Source organism: Gobio gobio (assembly GCF_949357685.1).
Source record: "Gobio gobio genome assembly, chromosome: 2".
Lineage (NCBI taxonomy): Eukaryota > Metazoa > Chordata > Actinopteri > Cypriniformes > Gobionidae > Gobio > Gobio gobio.
The window spans coordinates 70,779,201-70,797,332 of record NC_137098.1 but is presented as its reverse complement, the minus strand read 5'-3'; the positions used below and the strand labels follow the sequence as shown (position 1 = coordinate 70,797,332).

The window sequence follows — 18,132 nt, the reverse complement described above, 5'->3', positions numbered from 1 at the left end:
CAAAGTTTTACAAATTGTAGGCAATAATAGCATTAAATAAAAAGGAGATGAAATGTGGAATTAGGCATGTGCCGGTATCAAATTTTCATGTTGCGATTAATCGCTGAAGCTTTTATCGCGGTATACGGTATTATCACAGTATTTAAATTTGTTATGGAAAAAGTGTTGTCATACCATAACAGGTTTAATAACTTTCTTATAACAAAAAGAACCAAACATTTAAATACAATAAAGCAATACACAAAACTGTATAAAGTAAACAAATATTTAAAACAGATTAAAGTGCTAAAGAATTATAAAGAACAATAGGTAACACTTTACAATAAGGTCTCACTAGTTAATGCATTAACATCAACAAAGAGCTACATTTGTACAGTTATTATTCTTTGATAATCTTAGTTAAAAAAAGCAATTGTTAGTCAGTGTTAGCTCAGGTCCATTAAATAATACAGTTACAACTTTTGATTTTAATAATGTTTTATTAAATGCTGAAATTTACATTTAACTAAGATTAATACACGTTTTAGAAGTATTTTTCATTGTCAGTTTGTTAATGAATAAACTAATGTTAAATTATAGAGCCTTATTGTAAAGTGAGTGAGTGAACAACAGTCAGAAAATATTCAAACAATATCTAGGGCATGTCATTTAGTCCAGATTAAAATATACAATGTTTAAGTTTGAAAATGAATAGCCTTAAGTCTTTAAATATTAAGTATTTCATTATGTGATGAGCACCGTATCGTTTTGGTTTACAAGGGTTACCGGGGAAACGGCTGCATTTCTGCTGTTCTGTCAGCGCCTTCTGCTGTCAGAGAGTGAATGTGCGTCTCCTTCACTCGTTCCGCCATGTGCTCGGCTCATGCTCTTTGGGTTTTGTTTACATCAGTGCGCGTTCCTCTTTGACGTGTTGTTCATTTTAAAAGGTTGATGGGTTAAGTATTCTTAAAATGCATTCTAAAAATCTGAATAATTCGTAAGAAATAATTATTCACGGTATTTTGAAGTGCCCGCGATAACAATATTGTGCATGTTCATTATTGCGGTATATCGTATTACCGTTTACCGGCACATGTCACATATGTGGAATATAAAAAAGTTTGTTTTAAAAACACCAAAAACTGATATGCTCAAAATAAAAATATGGAATAAAAAAAGAGCAGGGATTCACTTGCTCAAGAAACACAGAAACACAAGCAGATCTTTCAGCTCTGCAACTACTAAGAAAAAGTGTCACTCCAAGAGTCTTAACTTTAACACGCTGCAAAAAAGTTGGGTTTTGAGGTTTGAAATCCACCACTCACAATAGATGTAGGTGCAACCAATAAGGTTACCAATAAAAATAAGGCAACCAATAAAAATAATCCTAATTTTACAGAAAAAAAACTTTTTTACAGTATTTTCTTGTAATTTTGAATTATGTTTAAAACGATATAAAATTACAAACAATATCTAAATAAACAATTTGACTGTTATTTTAAGGATTATATCACTAATGACAAATTACAGTAATTTTCATTTTTTTATACAGGAACATCACTGTATTATTTTTCTGTTTTCATAAATAAAAAATTCATGCAAAATTACAAACAATATCTGTAAATTAACAACTGTAATAAAATATTTAGCTCATTATATTAAAGGTTTAGGTTTATGTCCATACTAACAATTTAACATTATTCTTTGTCATTTTAAAGTAAATCTTATTAGTTTTATATTTACACTGTAAAAATAAAAACCAAAAAAAAAAAAAAAACGGTCAAATGACTGGCAGCTACAGCTGCAAAACAAAAAACGTAAAATTAAAGTCAAATATCTTAAGTCAAATCAAGTTTAAAAACTTCACAGAAATTTACATTAAACGTTTTAGAGAAAACACTATTAGTTTACAGATTTTTCCTTATTTAAATTAAGATATTTTACTTTAATTTTATGTTTTACAGTGAAGGTGTATTTTTACATTCAAACTGGTTTTACATTCAATTCTGGATACAAATATAACAAACTATAGTGCCCACACCACAAAACACCATTTGACCATTTAATTAAATATAACAGCAAATAAAAATAAATATACACATTTTCGAACTGTTGTTTAAAACAAGTTTTTTTTTCTATATTTGCAAGGCTATTTGCTGTCTTTCCGTGTTCTTTTGAGCGTGATTGGTCAATCTGAACGTCATCCAGAAATCTGGCCAATGACAGTGCGCGCCTTCAGTTTTAATTATACACCCGTTGTCGTTGGAGTGTCTCGCGGGGACGCGGTCGCGGCTTCTAATCTGCAACAGGACTGCTTCTTCGGTCCATTAATGGCATTGCATGGATTATTTTAAATCTGTTAAAATCTTATTTTGGACGAATTTGATTGTGGGATGTCGACTGAGAACGAAAAAACATGAATACGAACAGACTAAGTTTCCAATGGCGGACAGCAGACGGCAGAAGGTAACGTAAATCCCTTTATATTGTTTCTACTGCTCATCAAGATATAACGTTAGTGCATTAAAGTCATATGCTAATCATGATTAACTTACATATTCTGTTTCTGTGTTTTGTTGTGTTGTAATATTGTTAAGATAGGGCTGGATGTTATGACGATCTGATACTGACTATTGTTAGCGATTTTGCAGTAAAGGTAGTGTTAACATTACCTTTTTATATCGCGGAATGTGAATATAGCGTATATAACGCAGCACTGACTGAACTAAAAGTTTTTGATATTTTGACAAGGAAACATGCATGAATGTAGAATAATGAGTTGGACATGCATGTGTTAAAATAAGCCTCTCTCAGACAGCAGGCGATCCCGAAATCAATTATCTTTCTGTAAAATGCGCACAATTATCTCAGAAACCTTGTCATGTGAGGTATTCACTTGATTTAAACAGTCAGTTATGCCTAAAGTAAAGTCAAACAGTTCAAGTTAATGCGTGTCATTCTGTGCATCCGTTCTTAAAGCGGCTGCAGCTTTGTCATAATTTTAATCAAACAACAAAAGAATAGAGAAGACCTTCTGCTTCTTTAAGAATCATGTGATATTAATTAATTGAATATCATACAGTGAAGACTTTTAAAGCAGTATTATTCTGTAACATTTTAATAAAATATCCATCAAAACAAATATATTGTGATATCGTTATTGTAAAATAAAATTTCTCATGTATGTAGAATAATGTGGTCATAATGCCCATCCCTACTGTCAGCTAGTTTTAAGATCAAGCTTGTCATAAATGTAAAGGAGCTTTGGAATGTTTAATCTCAGATCATGTACTCATTCAGCAGAGAGGACAGGAATCCACCATACTTGGACTCTGAAGAATTATAGGCAAACCAGGATTTTGTCTCTACTGTGAAGTTTTTGTATGGGCCTGGTGAGTATGTTTTGCAAGTCCATGTCAGTAAGTTGATAATTAATATTAATGTTTTATCAAACAAATTAATATTCATTTGTGTGTGTGCATGTTTCTTCCCCCCTCATGATCCAGAAGTTTTGGATCCATGATCCTGAAGAACTTTTACAGATGTTGACCCTGAAAGTGTAAAAGGTAATCTTAAAAATGTTGTAATTATTTTAATGTTCTCTGTTTTTTTCTGTAATGTAGACGCATGCATTTTCTGTGAAGTTGCCTTGAAACGATATGTATTGTGAAAAGCGCTATACAAATAAATTTGAATTGAATTGAATTGTTTTACTTACTTTTATTGGCATTACATATATTATTCATGATTTATTTGGCAGGTTGCAAGAAGTATTTTATTTTGTGAGACTTTGCTGAGGAAGTATTCTTTGGCTCAGTCTGAAAAGGCCCAGAAAAGAAACACTATGAAGAACATCACACAGAACCGTCAGAGAAAGAGACGGGTAAGTTAAGAAACCGGTTAAGCTTTTTCCCTCCAGAATGTTACTATACTCCTCTCTGAGTTTTAGTGGTTAATTTACTGTCATGTTTTGCAGTTGCTGGAGACCAGGTCCAGGGTTGCACAAACCAACACAGAACCTGTGGAAGACCGCAACTATAGACCTGATGAAGATGAAGATGATGCTGTTGTTGATGGAAGGCCAGTGTGGATGGTTAGGCTAGCTACTACAAACCAGACACGGCTGACCCACACTACGCATCACATCACCAGCCCATCATGCCAGTTTGAAAAAATGTTCAAAACTCAAACAACATTGTGTTAGAGTTGGTCACAATTCCTTTATATTTATAATGTTAATATTCAATTGTTCCATTTTATATTTTATTTATTCCTATGTTTATATACTTATACTTTTATTGGTTCCCATATATAGAGTATTTACATATATTTTATATACACTTTTTAATTTATAGATTTCTTTGTCTCGTTTTATATTGTATACTTTGTATGTTTGTTCCTTTTTAGATGTCCATGTTGCTTTTGATCTCCACGTTTTGTATTGTTGTTCCTCTTACGTCGCCTTCCTTTAGAAACATTTTGTGTCACTTATCTTTTTCACCATTTACTTTAATGTATGTTTATAATGCTCTTTGTTCTTTTTACTTGGTTATATTGTTTACTTGGAATATTTGTGTATTTTATATACACTTTTTTTTTGTCTTATAAATGTATTGTTCTCATTTTATATTGTTTAATTTGTATATTTATTATTTTCCTTTTTATGTTCACTGTGTATTTTATTCCTTTGCATCCCTGTCCTTTAAATGCATTTTGTTCACTTTTTTTTCCCTTTTTGTTTCTTTACCAATTCATTTTAACGTATGTTTATGTTCTTTGGACTGTTTATATTTTTACATTTGTTCCTTTACATTTTCATCCCTTTTAAATACATTTAGTTCACTTGTTTTTTGTTTCACCATTGTTTTAATGTTCGTTTATAATGCTGTTAAGAATTTTTTTTATTTTATTTACCTTTTTAATAAATATTTCAGACTTTCTCAAATTGTTTTGTGTGTATTTTTCTTTTGGGAGGGAGAGGGGATTATTTATATATATAATATATATTAATGAGCAAAATCTGCATTGCTGGCCTATAACCAATCAAGTCACTATGCTACAAAACCTAGCCCACCCTTAGCCTTAGAAGTAACCAATAAAGTCACTTGACTGGGTTTTCAATGCGTCCTGTCCTCCAATAGCAGTCTGGGTTTTGGGAGTGGTTTTAAAAAAACAACCAATCCAGTTTGAGATGAAGGACCAATAGGGGGACCAATATGGAAGGCAAAGCTGTTTAGAGGTGTGAAAATGTCTCCTGGGAAAAACTTGATGGGATTATTTGCCATGGCAACAAATGGCTGTAGCATGGGACTTTACGGCCACAACATACATCCGATTTGGTACCATTTCGGATGAATACGGACATATACGGATCCATGGAATTTGACCTATCCAGCCAGTAAACTCCTGGATTCTTCCGAATTTCAGCAGTGTATACAGGAGTATACTGGTCCGGATACACCTTTTTTCATGCAGTGTAATATAGGGCACAGCCCTCCATCCTTCTTTGGCACGATGTATTAATGGCTGTAAAGGCCTGACTCCCTGTCGGGCGGGGGAACCCTTTCTATAGCCCCTTTCTGCAGCAGAGTTTGTACTTCTTGAGACATAACCAGAGCCTGCTCGGGGCCCACCACCGTGGGCAGAACCCCGTTGAAACTGGGTGGACGACATCGAAACCCTTTCTTTATAAACTGCAGGACCCACTGAGATATATTCGGCAGATTCTCCCACTCTGCCACAGGGCCGTGCAGAGAGTTCTTCAGGGGCAGGGGCTCAAATGTAAAAAAGGGGCAATAATTATATTATATATATATATATATATATACACACTTATACTCATCAAGCCTGCATTTATTTAATCAAAAATACAGAAAAAACAGTATCCTAATATTGTGAAATATTATTACATTATGTTCTTTTTAACTTTTTATTAATCAAAGAATCTTGAAAAGAGTATCACAGTTTCCATCATTGACATTAAATCCTCATATTAGAATGATTTCTGAATGATCATGTGACACTGAAGAGTGGAGCAATGATGCTGAAAATCCAGCTGTGATCACAGGAATAAATTATATTTTAAATTATTTTAAAATAGAAAACCATTATTTTAGTAATATTTCACAATATTGCTGTTTTTTATCAAATAAATGCAGGCTTGATGAACATAAGAGACTTATAATGCTGCATAATATTCAAAAATGGTAAGTTAATATAATAAAGTCATTTCACGTAACCATGTCTTTGATTAACTTCACATAATAGGCCTGTAGGTGCCGGTGGCACTTGGGTTTTGTTAACTTTGATAGTTTCGTGAAATAGTAAACGGTGTATCAATATACATAAATACAAGTGAATTTAACACTACTTACCATTAATGCGATGTTTGCTGCTGTGGTTTTGTGCAGTGATTTGTTTGTTGTCAGTTAAAATCCATTTAGTCAGTGAGGCAATTTAAAAAATGACACAAACCGCAGGAAATCGTTCCACAAACGTTAGTTCGTCTGTCCATGTAATTTTCAACCGATTTATGAATAAGAACAGAAAATTAGCGCTCCACTTTACAGCCAGATCACGATTGGTTGGTGTATATCAGCGGTTTTCAATAGGTGAGGCGCGCCTCCCCTGGGGGGCGCCAAAGAGCCACAGGGGAGGCGTGACGTGAAGAAAAAATAAAAATAAACCAAATACTCGCGTCGCGGTATACTGGGTAAAAGCTACGCGGGATACTCGCGTCGTGGTACAAACGAGTTGACTGATTACTGACAAGTAGTAATGCTGACAGATTAAGCAATGGCTCCTTCTGGCTCAACGTGTGCACAGGTGCTCAAAAAACTGCAATACAATTATTTTTTTAAGGGGTAGGCTATGTTTATTTTTTTCAATCATTTTAAAATTAATTGGAGAATTAACTTGAATGTGCCTAATAGCCTATGTGTTGTAGCCATTAAATAAGCGCATTTAGTTTCATATGTTAAAATATTATGTTATTTTTTTTCCATCTATATGTTGATTATGAAAACTGAACACCATGAGTAAGATAGGATACATCGGGGACATGGAGTGGGTCAGACATGACCACTTCATTAAGTTTCGTTTTGTAGAAAGACTTTCTTTAGTTTAAAGTGAATTTCGTTTTGTATAAATTGTATCTTAATTTTAATAAATGTTTATTCAACAAATTGCCTGGATTTAATAAATAAGAAGCAAATATAGCCGCGATCAATTGCATTGCACGCGTGAACTGGAGAGCATCATAAATTCATATCTCATATCTCTTTAATTTTTTATTATAAATTAATCGAAACTCAGTTTATGCCTCATAGACATGAAAAATATTTAAGAAAGCTTTACATTTCTTTAAACGAAACTATTCAAAACGAAAAGAAATAGGCTAGCTAACGTTACTCAATGTAATCCATGATGTGCATTTCTCTCTGTAGGCTTGGCTTCTTCAATACGGAGATGGCGATCTTCAACTTAATTTTTGCAGCTGACACAGACAGAAAAGACTAGTGTAGGCCTAATACAAATCAATGCACGAAATCGAACTTTTTTATTTAAAATTTTTATTTTATTCAGCTCGAATGGGGACTTGAAGCAGAGACTAAATGCCGATCACGCGTTTCTGGTTGTCTGTGGAGAGCGAGTTCCCTCAGATCTCCACTAAGGCTATGCAAGTCCTAATCCCCTTCACCTCCACTTACTTGTGTGAGTGTGGGTTTTCCGCACTGACCATGATTAAAAATAAATACAGATCAAGGCTGCTGGTGGAGGACGACTTGCGTTTATTTCTCTCTGCAGTGCAGCCCCGCATCGAACACCTCTGCGCGTCAAAAGCGCGTCCTCATTGTTCCCACTGATATGGGCGGTTATTCAAAGTTCAAAATTAAAATTCAAATGACGTGAATGACACGTGCAAATGACGTGAATGGTGCATTTTGTTTATTGTTTAAATCTGAATGTATGATTATAAATAATTTTAGCCAAAAAACATTGTAATGCAAATCTTTTTGAACATGCCTTCAATGCAGTTGACTGTTATGTGTTATGCGCTGTGAACAAAAAGCGTTGTGGTTCATTGATCAGAGAGCTGTCCATTGTGCTGATTTTGTTCGAGAAGATGTGCATTAAAATGTGCGCTTAAAGAGATAGTTCACTTTAAAATGAAAATTCTGTCATCATATACTCACCCTCAATTTGTTTCAAGCCTGTATGAATTTCTTTCTTCAGCTAAACACAAAGCAAGATATTTTGAAGAATGTCAGTAACCAAACAGTTAACTGGTCCCATTGACCTCCATAGTACAGTATATATATTTTTTCTTACTATGGAAGTCAATGGGACCAGTTAACTGTTTGGTTACTGACATTCTTCAAAATATCTTGCTTTGTGTGCAGCAGAAGAAATTCATACAGGCTTGAAACAAATTGAGGGTGAGTATATGATGACAGAATTTTCATTTTAAAGTGAACTATCCCTTTAAGACCCAGACACAAGTTTCACACTTGTAACATTCACATGTTAAGCATGTTTTGTTGACTTATGGTTAGGCCTACTGATGTTCTGTGATCTTTAAAAGTAGCCTCAAATAGGCCTGCATAAAGTTGGAAGTTATTTGCTGTTGCAAAGATTTATGAATGCACTTCTAAAAAAAAAAAAGGAAATAAAATACAATATGAAAAAATATTTACATTTTATTAGTTGTTATTGAAACTCATCATTGCCAGGAACACACAGAAGATGGCATTTACTGCCGAGGCGTGTGTGGGTTAGAAGAGGCGGACAGGATTTTGGGGAAGGGGGGGCTCGGCTGTCCTTACCTACTCTAAGGGAGGCTCACATTCACACAATTTGAAAACCCCTGGTGTATATGACAAAAGGGCATTGGTGAATTGTGTAATACTTATATAATATATAGATTTGTAATTAAATCAACACATTAGCTCTGATTATGGATGAAAAAAAACATTGGTTTACTTTTTTCCCGTAAGGCCACACACTCTCTGAAAGGACCATATTTGGCTCGAGAGACGTTTCCGAACAGTGGAAAATCAGCAGTCAATCAAACCGCACGCAACCCATAGCAACGCGTTATGGCAACGCCTCAACAGAAATTGTCCGACTTTTGAGCCGTCCGTTACTATTGTATACATTGTCATGTTATTATAATCACATTTATTTAGTTTTATTGACAACGATATTATCATTGATATTTGTCTGAGAGGGGCACTTTTGATTCATTTTGAAAAAGGGCAGGGGCTCGAGCACCCAAAGCCCCCCCCCTCTGCATGTGCCTGCTCTGCCAGAAAATCTACTAAGGGTACCAGCCTCTCGAGGCTGGCCTCTGATGTACTCTGCACCGCGAGTGCAGCGCCCTGAAGCGGCGAACCGGCAGGGAACAACTGACTCGACAGCGCCACCTCCTTCCTTGGAGGGTGCGGGCCATCCTCGGATGACCCACGAGGGCCCTCCACGCCCCGGCACTCGGGCGGGGTTGGTGGATTGACCCTGTGAGGGCACCGAGGACAGACGGGTACTGTGTAATGCGGTAAGCACCGTCTGCCCCCTGAGGGGACCACCCTCACAGACCTGGGCACGAAGGCGTCAGGACTTTTTAGACGCAGGCTTCCTCGAGATAATGACTGTCCTCAGATCAGTCTTACCCTTGGAAGGCTGCGCCTGAGAGTGCTGACCACTGTTCCACCCTTTTTGCGGGGGTGTGCGGGTGGCGACGCTCTGCTTTTGCTGCACCCTATGGGGAGAGCTAGTACCCGGCGCCTGCTGCTCCCGCCCAGCAGCAGACGAGACCTGGGGTTTTCGGGGGAGAAACTGCTTGAGCGCTGCAGATTGCTTTTTGCCTCCTGGAACCTGTCGGCAACAGAGGTGACAGGGTCACCGAACAGGCCTTCAGGAGACAACGGCGCATCAAGCAGAAAACTCTTGTCCCGTTCTTTTATATCAGTTAGATTTAGCCATAAATGCCTCTCCGTGGCCACCAGGGCTGTCATACAATGGCCCACACATCTGGCCATCTTCTTGGTGGCCCGGAGAGCAAGATCTGCTGTGGATCGGAGCTCATTTATCATATCTGCTCCGATCTCATGGCTTTCCCCCAGATCCGGTCAGCCTGGTATGCCTGCACGATGGACATGGTGTGCAGAAATGTGGCGGCCTGACCTGCTGCCGAGTATGCTTTGCCCACTAAAGATGATGTCACTTTAAGCGGTTTAGTGGGCAAAGATGGAGCCTTTATGGCCGATGCTGACTCGGGAGAGAGATGCTCGCAAGCGTCTCTTCCACCCTCAGCATCGAACCATAACTGTGTCTTTTCAGCCCAGAGATGTTATATACAGAAGTGTGTGGGATCACAGTCGTCGATGTAATTGAGAATGCAAATCCCCTGCATACACAAAGGGACTAGCGCAGCGTCCACACACTTTGTGGCAGCAAGTGAACATTTTGTCCTCAAAGTTGATGTGTTAGAAGCAGGAAAAATGGGCAAGCGTAATGATTTGACCGAGTTTGACAAGGGCCAGATTGTGACGGCTAGACGACTGGGTCAGAGCATCTCCAAAACTGCAGCTCTTGTGGGGTGTTCCCAGTCTGCAGTGATCATTCTCTATCAAAAGTGCTCCAAGGAAGGAGCAGTGGAGAACCGGCGACAGGGTCGCAAATAGCAGGACTTAAATGATCTGCTGATAACATCTTGGTGCCAGATACCACAGCACACCTTCAGGGGTCTAGTGGAGTCCATGCCTCGACGGGTCAGCAAAAGAAGGACCAACACAATACTAGGTCATAATGTTAGGCCTGATCAGTATATTTTATATATATATATATATATATACACATATACATACATACAATTCTACTATTCAACAGATCCTATTATTTACTCTTTTTTTTACCTTTTCATTGTTTTTGAGCATCCAAAATCCCCAACATTGATGTAACCATCTTCAGTCAGAAACACATTCTAGAATGACAACAGAAAACTCATAAATCATAACACATTAGGCTTGGCGACACATGATTTATCAAGCTTTGTCAGTGTCTACCTGTGGTTTAATATCTCTGTGAAGGATATTCTTCTCATGAACATACTTCAGAGCCAGACAAATCTGAACAAGCCAGACAATGATCTGCACACAGAAACGATAGAAAGCAACAAGTTCTTTAGTTGCACATTGCAAAACTATGTATTTATAAGTTCTTCATCACTTTATACCCTAAAATGGTTGTATCTTTACTCTTACTAGGTTATGTTTAGCACTTCATCAGTAGGGCATAGGCTGCACATTATAAAGTGCACTCATATTTTACAGGATGGTCTGGTCTTCCTCAGTACTTCACATTTACTTCAGTACTGTTTAGCATTAATGTAATTCATAAGCCACATGTGATGTTTGGAATATGCCCAGAATATGTACGTCTACATAAAACACTCACCTGTTGTTCTTCAAAAAACCCTTTCTCTTTCTTTTTCTGTGTTTGCATCCTCTCATGAAGATCTCCTCCTTCACAATACTCCATAACCACATACAACAGTCCAGCATCTTTATCTGAATAAATAAACATCCAGCCAGGGAATCATTTCAACAAATACATGTCCTTATAAGTGTAAGGCTTCATTTCACAGACAGCAACTATGCAGATGTTTATGTTTTGTTCATTTTGTAATCTTTCTTCAATCTCTACAGATTACGTTCATTTTTAATTGTTCTTTTAAAAAAATATAACAAAACAAATATATAACTTTATAATAAAGGAACATTACATATTTTCTTAAAATGTAAAAATACCTTCAAATGAATCCACATAAGTAACAATATATCCATAGTTCAGACTTCTCAAGATCTCAACTTCCTTATTCTGCGGGGAAAATGGTCATTTGTTGAATGTGTTTTTTTTTTGCAAAAGAAGCACTTGCATGTGACAACAAAGTGACACTTATAGCAATTGCAAAATGGCATCTTTAATAACATTTTAAAACCAGTGAAAAAATATTGTTATAATGGTCATTAGTAAATTCTTGATTTAGTAAATGCTGGATTGAACTTACATCTCTGGAATCTATCATTTTGACCACACACTGATCTCCATCTGTGTTAGTGACCAGAAACACTCTTCCTGAAGCCCCTCGTCCAAGTTCTTTCTGTACGGCGTATCCATGTTCTTCCAACACTCCTAAAATCAAGATTTAGAGTAATTCCTACAACATACTACAACTGTATTCCTATGTTGATTAGTAAAAACACACTCTCAAGAGTAGAGTGATTAATTAACACATGACTCGTATGAGCCTTAACACCCTCCATATTGACAAGTGGGGCATATGTAAATGACATTCTGATAGACTCATAACCAACACTGTCATAAAGCTGATGTTGGGCTCTATTAAGAAATGTACTCACGGCTGAAAGAAGGAGGTACTTCAATGCTCGAATTGCTGACATTACCGGAGTCAGAGAGTTTGATTCCAATGCTCGTATCCGAGGAATCACTCTCATTACCGGAGTCAGAGAGTTTTCTATAGTGAACCTTTAGAAAAAAGATTTACTGTCTCTTAATAAAGTGTCCTCCAAATTCACATATAAAATGAGCATTATACATTCAGCCACTTTAATGTCTAGCATATAATAGCCTACAATTAAATACTGAAAAATTTGATAATTTTAAAGCAGCATTGATGCATCAACAAATCGATAACAATTGATGATTTCAAGACACATTTCCCACAGCCCAATAATTTTTACTAAAATATTTGTTATTGGGTGTTAAATCTAGTTTTTTTGCATTTACAATAATTTATGAAAAACTGTATGTATAACACAAGTAATTGTACTATTTTTGTGGACATTAACTGTAATGTGATGTAAATATGAGAAGTATTTTGCATGTAACAGGTAAAAATGACAGCAACGTTTTACTGTAAACTCTTGTAACGTACTGCTCTGAGACAGAAGGTAGAAAATCCAAATGCAGCTTTATTGGAGGGGTAATCCACACTCGTAGTCAAAAACAGGCAAGAGGTCATAACAGGTAAGCAGTCCAAGCAGGCAAACAAGACAGAAGAGACAGGCAAACGGGTAATCCACGGAAACAGGCAAGAAATTCAAAACCAAGAGACATGAAACCAGGGAGAATGCTCAGAAATGCAGTATAGACAAACAAGACTTCGCAGTTAATGACAGCGTGAACATGGTTTATATAGGCTGGGGTAATGGGGTAATGAGGTGATGAGACACAGGTGCAAACAATGAGTGATGATGAGTCCGGGCAAAGGATTATGGGTAATGTAGTTTGTGATGGAGTGACAGTACAGGGTGGAGTGCCCTCAGGTGGTAATCAGGGGCACTCTCACTTGTGATTGTGACAACTCTGCACCTTTATTACTTTAATTATTTTAAATGTCCAGCTGCTTTAAAACTGTGGACAAACTGTTTGTTTTTTTTGTTTTGTTTTTTCAGTTTAACGTTATAATGTAATATTTGTGTTTTAAACTTTTTATTACAAGTATAGCATAGCCTACATTCATTTTCCTTCAGTTTATGCAAGGCAAGTTTATTTATATAGCACATTTCATACACAATGGTAATTCAAAGTGCTTTACATAGAAAATTAATTAACGTAGTGATAACATATGCATACGAAATAAAAATACCATGTATAAGAATTAAAAATAGAAACAAGGATAATTAAAACAGTTGTACAGAGAAAAAAATAAAAAGATGATAAAAAGATCCCTAACTGCCTGATTCTCTAAATTCAGGTTACCCTTATCTGAGATGGAAGAGATGGAGCAGGTTCGCAATGTCTCCTGGACCTTACAAGTCGGTCCAGGACGGGCTCCTGTAGGGGACGTTACCTATGCCCTGCAGGGCCTCCCCTTTCTTGAGTCCGCTTCTTTACACTGTCTGCTACCGTTTTACCTATGCCTTTAGCACGTAACGACGCTATCAGCGACTTCTTATACCATTAACCCTCAAAGGTAAACTAAAACAGTTAATAAAAGAATAGAAAGATGATGCATAGATAAGATAAGGTGTAATCAGTCGGACGTACAGTGGCATAGCTCATTCAGTAAATGCACAGCTAAACAGATGTGTTTTGAGTCTGGATTTGAAAGTGGCTACTGTTGGAGCACATCTGATCTGTTCAGGAAGCTAGTTCCAGCTACGGCTGGCATAATAGCTAAAAGCAGACTCTCCTTGCTTTGAGTGAACCCTTGGTATTTCTAGTTGACTTGATCCTGATGATCTGAGTGATCTGTTGGGTTTGTATTTAATCAGCATATCTGCAATGTATTGAGGTCCTAGGTCATTGAGTGATTTATATACAAGTAATAGTACTTTAAAATCGATCCTAAATGTAACTGGAAGCCAGTGTAAAGACCTGAGGACTGGTGTGATATGGTCATATTTTCTGGTTCTGCTCAGGATCCTGGCAGCAGCGTTCTGTATGAGCTGCAGCTTTCTAATTGTCTTTTTGGGAAGGCCAGTGAGAAGACCATTACAATAGTCCATCCTGCTGGTGATAAAAGCATGAACGAGTTTCTCTAAGTCTTGCCTGGAAACAAAGCATCTAATTCTTGATATATTTTTCAGATGATAGTAAGCTGATTTATTTATTGCTTTGACATGACTACTGAAACTCAGGTCTGACTCCAAAATCACACCAAGATTCCTCAAGATATGCGTTCACCTTGAGAATTTCATCTTTGTTTCCAAATGCAATGAGTTTAGTTTTGTCTTTGTATAAATGAAGATAGTTTTGGCACATCCAGTTGTTAACTTCATCAATGCATTTGCACAGGGAGTCAATGGGAGTAGCATCTGCCTGCACAACCGGAGGCTGCATTTTCAGGAACGCAGTCCTAAGACCGCATTTCTAGGACTCTAGATTTTTATTGACAACGCCACCAAGCGAATGGACCAGCAAAGCAAAGATGGATGACGATCAGAGTGTGAGTATCACATGTGAATCAGTTTTTATTTTAACATCAAAAACAATCGTGATGCATTTCATTGCAAAGTTAACGTAGCCGAAGTGATCGTGATTTGCTAAATAGTCTTGAATGCATAGCTATCATACGTATATTAGATAGTGCTGTAAATGAATTGTTAGCACATTCGTTTAACTAAACTTGCATGCAAGCTTGTGTTGACTTAGTGACAGCACAATTGTGTCTTAAGACAACTGTATTACGTTCGTTGTGAAAGCTAGCTACTTTGTTTTTTCTTCATTTTTAGTAAGTTAAAATAATCATAATGTTTTAGCTGTCACATGCTCACAGTCAGCCTGATTAACGTTACCACACAATAGTAATACATGACATGTTATGAGTACGTCTCTTCATTTTGGTATGGTTTTATAATGTTGATTGAGACATATGACGTTTTTATAGTCAGGCATAACAGTTGACCATCATAATAATTGACTGTCAAAATTCCACTTGTTAGATTGTGTCATGTATTGTGTACTGTACTCTATATGAAGTGCTTTCAAGGACACAGCTCAGGGCAGGCAGAAGTATGACAAAAGATAAATTAATTGGTCAAGTTACATAGCCCTAATTTATGTCTATTTATTTATATAAAATTAACTTGTTGAAAAGAGGGGACAGCATCCAGTTGGTAGGTAGTGCTGCTGCAATGTGTGTTTTAAATATTTAAAGGACAGGAAAAGTCATATTATTTCTATTCAGATTTCTTGCATCTCTCTCTATTTTTTTTTTCTCGGTTCAGATGCGCTTTATTGACATGTTTCAAGAACCTATTCACCCAAATCTTTGAACAGTATGCAATAACAGTAATATGAACATTATTTGGTATGAAGATTGATATCATTTTGTATTGTACTGTATATAATGTGTGTGCTCTGTGGTGACTAAGATTTGAAAAATTAAAATTTTAAATAAAAAATTAGAGTTGAACAAGTTCAATTCAATGTTCCTTATTTCATTAACTTCTCTATCTTTCTCTCTCTTAGGAGTCAGTGCAGACGTTGTCCATGAAGTTCTTCCTATGTGGTTCACGTCATGAGCAAATTTGTTTTTGTGTGTGTTCAAATTCAACTGTTGCAATATATTATTTGATAAAATATACACAATGTTAAATCTACCCCCAGAGTCATCCTTGTGTATTCCCTCTGTACTTGAAAATGTGATTGACTGAAAAGGATATACCATTCCTTGTTTATTTTACTTGATGAGTTATTAAATTATGCAACTTGGACCCAATAATTACTCAACATTCCTAGAAACCAGATTTAATTGCAATAAAGAAAGCAGTATTTGGGTGTAATAAACCTTTAAAAACCTAAAAATCGGTTCTCCGATTCGGTAGGTGGCGCTGTCACAAAAAAATAGGGTCCTAGAAATGCGGTCCTAGAAATACGGTCCTGAAAGTGCAGCCTCCGGTATTGCAGACGGATAATGTTGGGTCAATGGGGCTGTAGTCATTAGGTGATAGGGCTCAGTAGATCTGGGTGTCGTCTGCATAGCTGACATTTGGTTCTCTCTCATTATTTGGCTCAGTGGCAGCATATAGAGTTTGAATAGGAGTGGTGCAAGAATTGAGCCTTGTGGGACTCCGCATGTCATTGATGTCCACTCAGACTTATGGTCACCTCTACTCACATAATAACCTCTCCCTTCTAAGTATGACCTGAACCATTTACTGCACACTTTTATAAAATAGCATTGAATAATACATACATATACAGTCAATACGTATATACTGTTTGTATTACTTTTATTCCGGATAATTGAACAAATTATAACTAGATTCATTGATTATCGTTGCAGGCCTCCTGCATATTAATTGACAGTTGCTGGGACAAATAAATATGGCAAATACAGTACCAGCTGCTGTTCATAATTTATCAAAAAGTCATGTGGTATGGTTGTATATGTACTTATTACAGAACTGCCCATTTTAATACCAATTCATTAAATTCCCATTTTTGTATTATAATCAAATGAGAATTAAACAAGGTAAATCATTTCCTCTTCAAAATAAAGCTCATTAGTTTAAAGTTTAACTCACCTTGGATTTAGCCATGTCTCAGCTCACAGAAGACAGTCACAGTGAACTGCTAAACACAAAATAACACTCATTTAGAAAAGGCCTACAGGTTTTTTTTTTGTAAAATAATATTTTTATTTTCATATAAACTGAATATTTATTTTAATTATTCCACCAGTCCACTGTGTGTATTTTTACTGATTGATAGCTATCCACTCATGAAATACCAGGTGTAACGCCACATCTGAAATGCTTTGGAGACGGATCCAGTCACTCAAAGCACTTCAGGAGGCGGTTCAGATGCAGTGCAGATTAAACTGGACAATTGTAAATGCGTCTGTTGAAGCCACATATATCAGCGCTGTAATACTCACAAAAAGAAGTGCGTCACGCGCAAGTTAGTGAGCAAACAAAAGACAAAGATTGACGACTGCTGTTTTATTGAGACATTTATGTGGATAAGTGTAAATGGAGCAGTTTCAACAAACTGGATGTCTGATCAGTAAAAACACAAGTGTAAATACACTCTGTGTGTGAGAGGATTATTATGACCTATAGGCATGTTAAATACATATTTCATATATGAAAACATTGCAGAACAGAAATTTGGTATTAAATAAAGGTGGTCTGATCAGGATTTTTGGAGCCGATCGCTGATCACAGGAAGCTGTCCAATACCGATCACCAATACCGATCTATTTCAAGCCTTCTGTTTAACATGTAGAATTATTGCTCCAATCAGGATTTTTACAGACATTCATTCAGGGCCTGAATTTTGTTTTTGAAAATGGGAGGAATCCCCCCTATGAGGCCTGTTGCATGAAGCTAGCTGAACAAACTCTAAGTTTCAGTGTAGGTTTAGAGTTGACAAATCCAGATAAATCCAACCTGTTTTAGATCAAGTTCAACAGTCTCTCAAAGCTTGGTATAAACGTTCTCTGTCAACTCAAGTTTCATCCAGAGTTTGTGATTAACTCTGAAGCGCATGCGCCTGGAAGTGTGTCACTGGTGGCAAACGGCCAATCACAGTGTCTGTTTGATTCACTTCTCGCACGAGAGACGGCGCAATTCACTTCTCTTCTGAAGACCGAGAGATTGTTTTGAAAATTATCATGATATT

At 36.6% G+C, this 18,132-nt stretch overlaps 1 protein-coding gene across 3 annotated transcripts in view; it reads right to left on the bottom strand.

The window, feature by feature from the left end:
• Nucleotides 1-18,132, bottom strand: part of LOC307120693 (putative serine/threonine-protein kinase nek3) — an 85,524-nt gene that overhangs the window by 51,920 nt on the left and 15,472 nt on the right. The window contains exons 2-8 of one of the 3 annotated variants that reach the window (XM_079807829.1): nt 17,034-17,082; nt 12,399-12,525; nt 12,047-12,171; nt 11,787-11,856; nt 11,434-11,546; nt 11,043-11,126; nt 10,893-10,960 (exon numbers count right to left, since the gene is read on the bottom strand). In XM_079807829.1, the coding sequence (XP_079663955.1) occupies nt 10,893-10,960; nt 11,043-11,126; nt 11,434-11,546; nt 11,787-11,856; nt 12,047-12,171; nt 12,399-12,525; nt 17,034-17,048 (602 nt within the window). In that variant the 5' untranslated portion in view covers nt 17,049-17,082. The remainder of the gene's footprint in view (nt 1-10,892; nt 10,961-11,042; nt 11,127-11,433; nt 11,547-11,786; nt 11,857-12,046; nt 12,172-12,398; nt 12,526-17,033; nt 17,083-18,132) is intronic. The other 2 variants (XM_079807830.1, XM_079807831.1) reach the window with 2 other exon arrangements.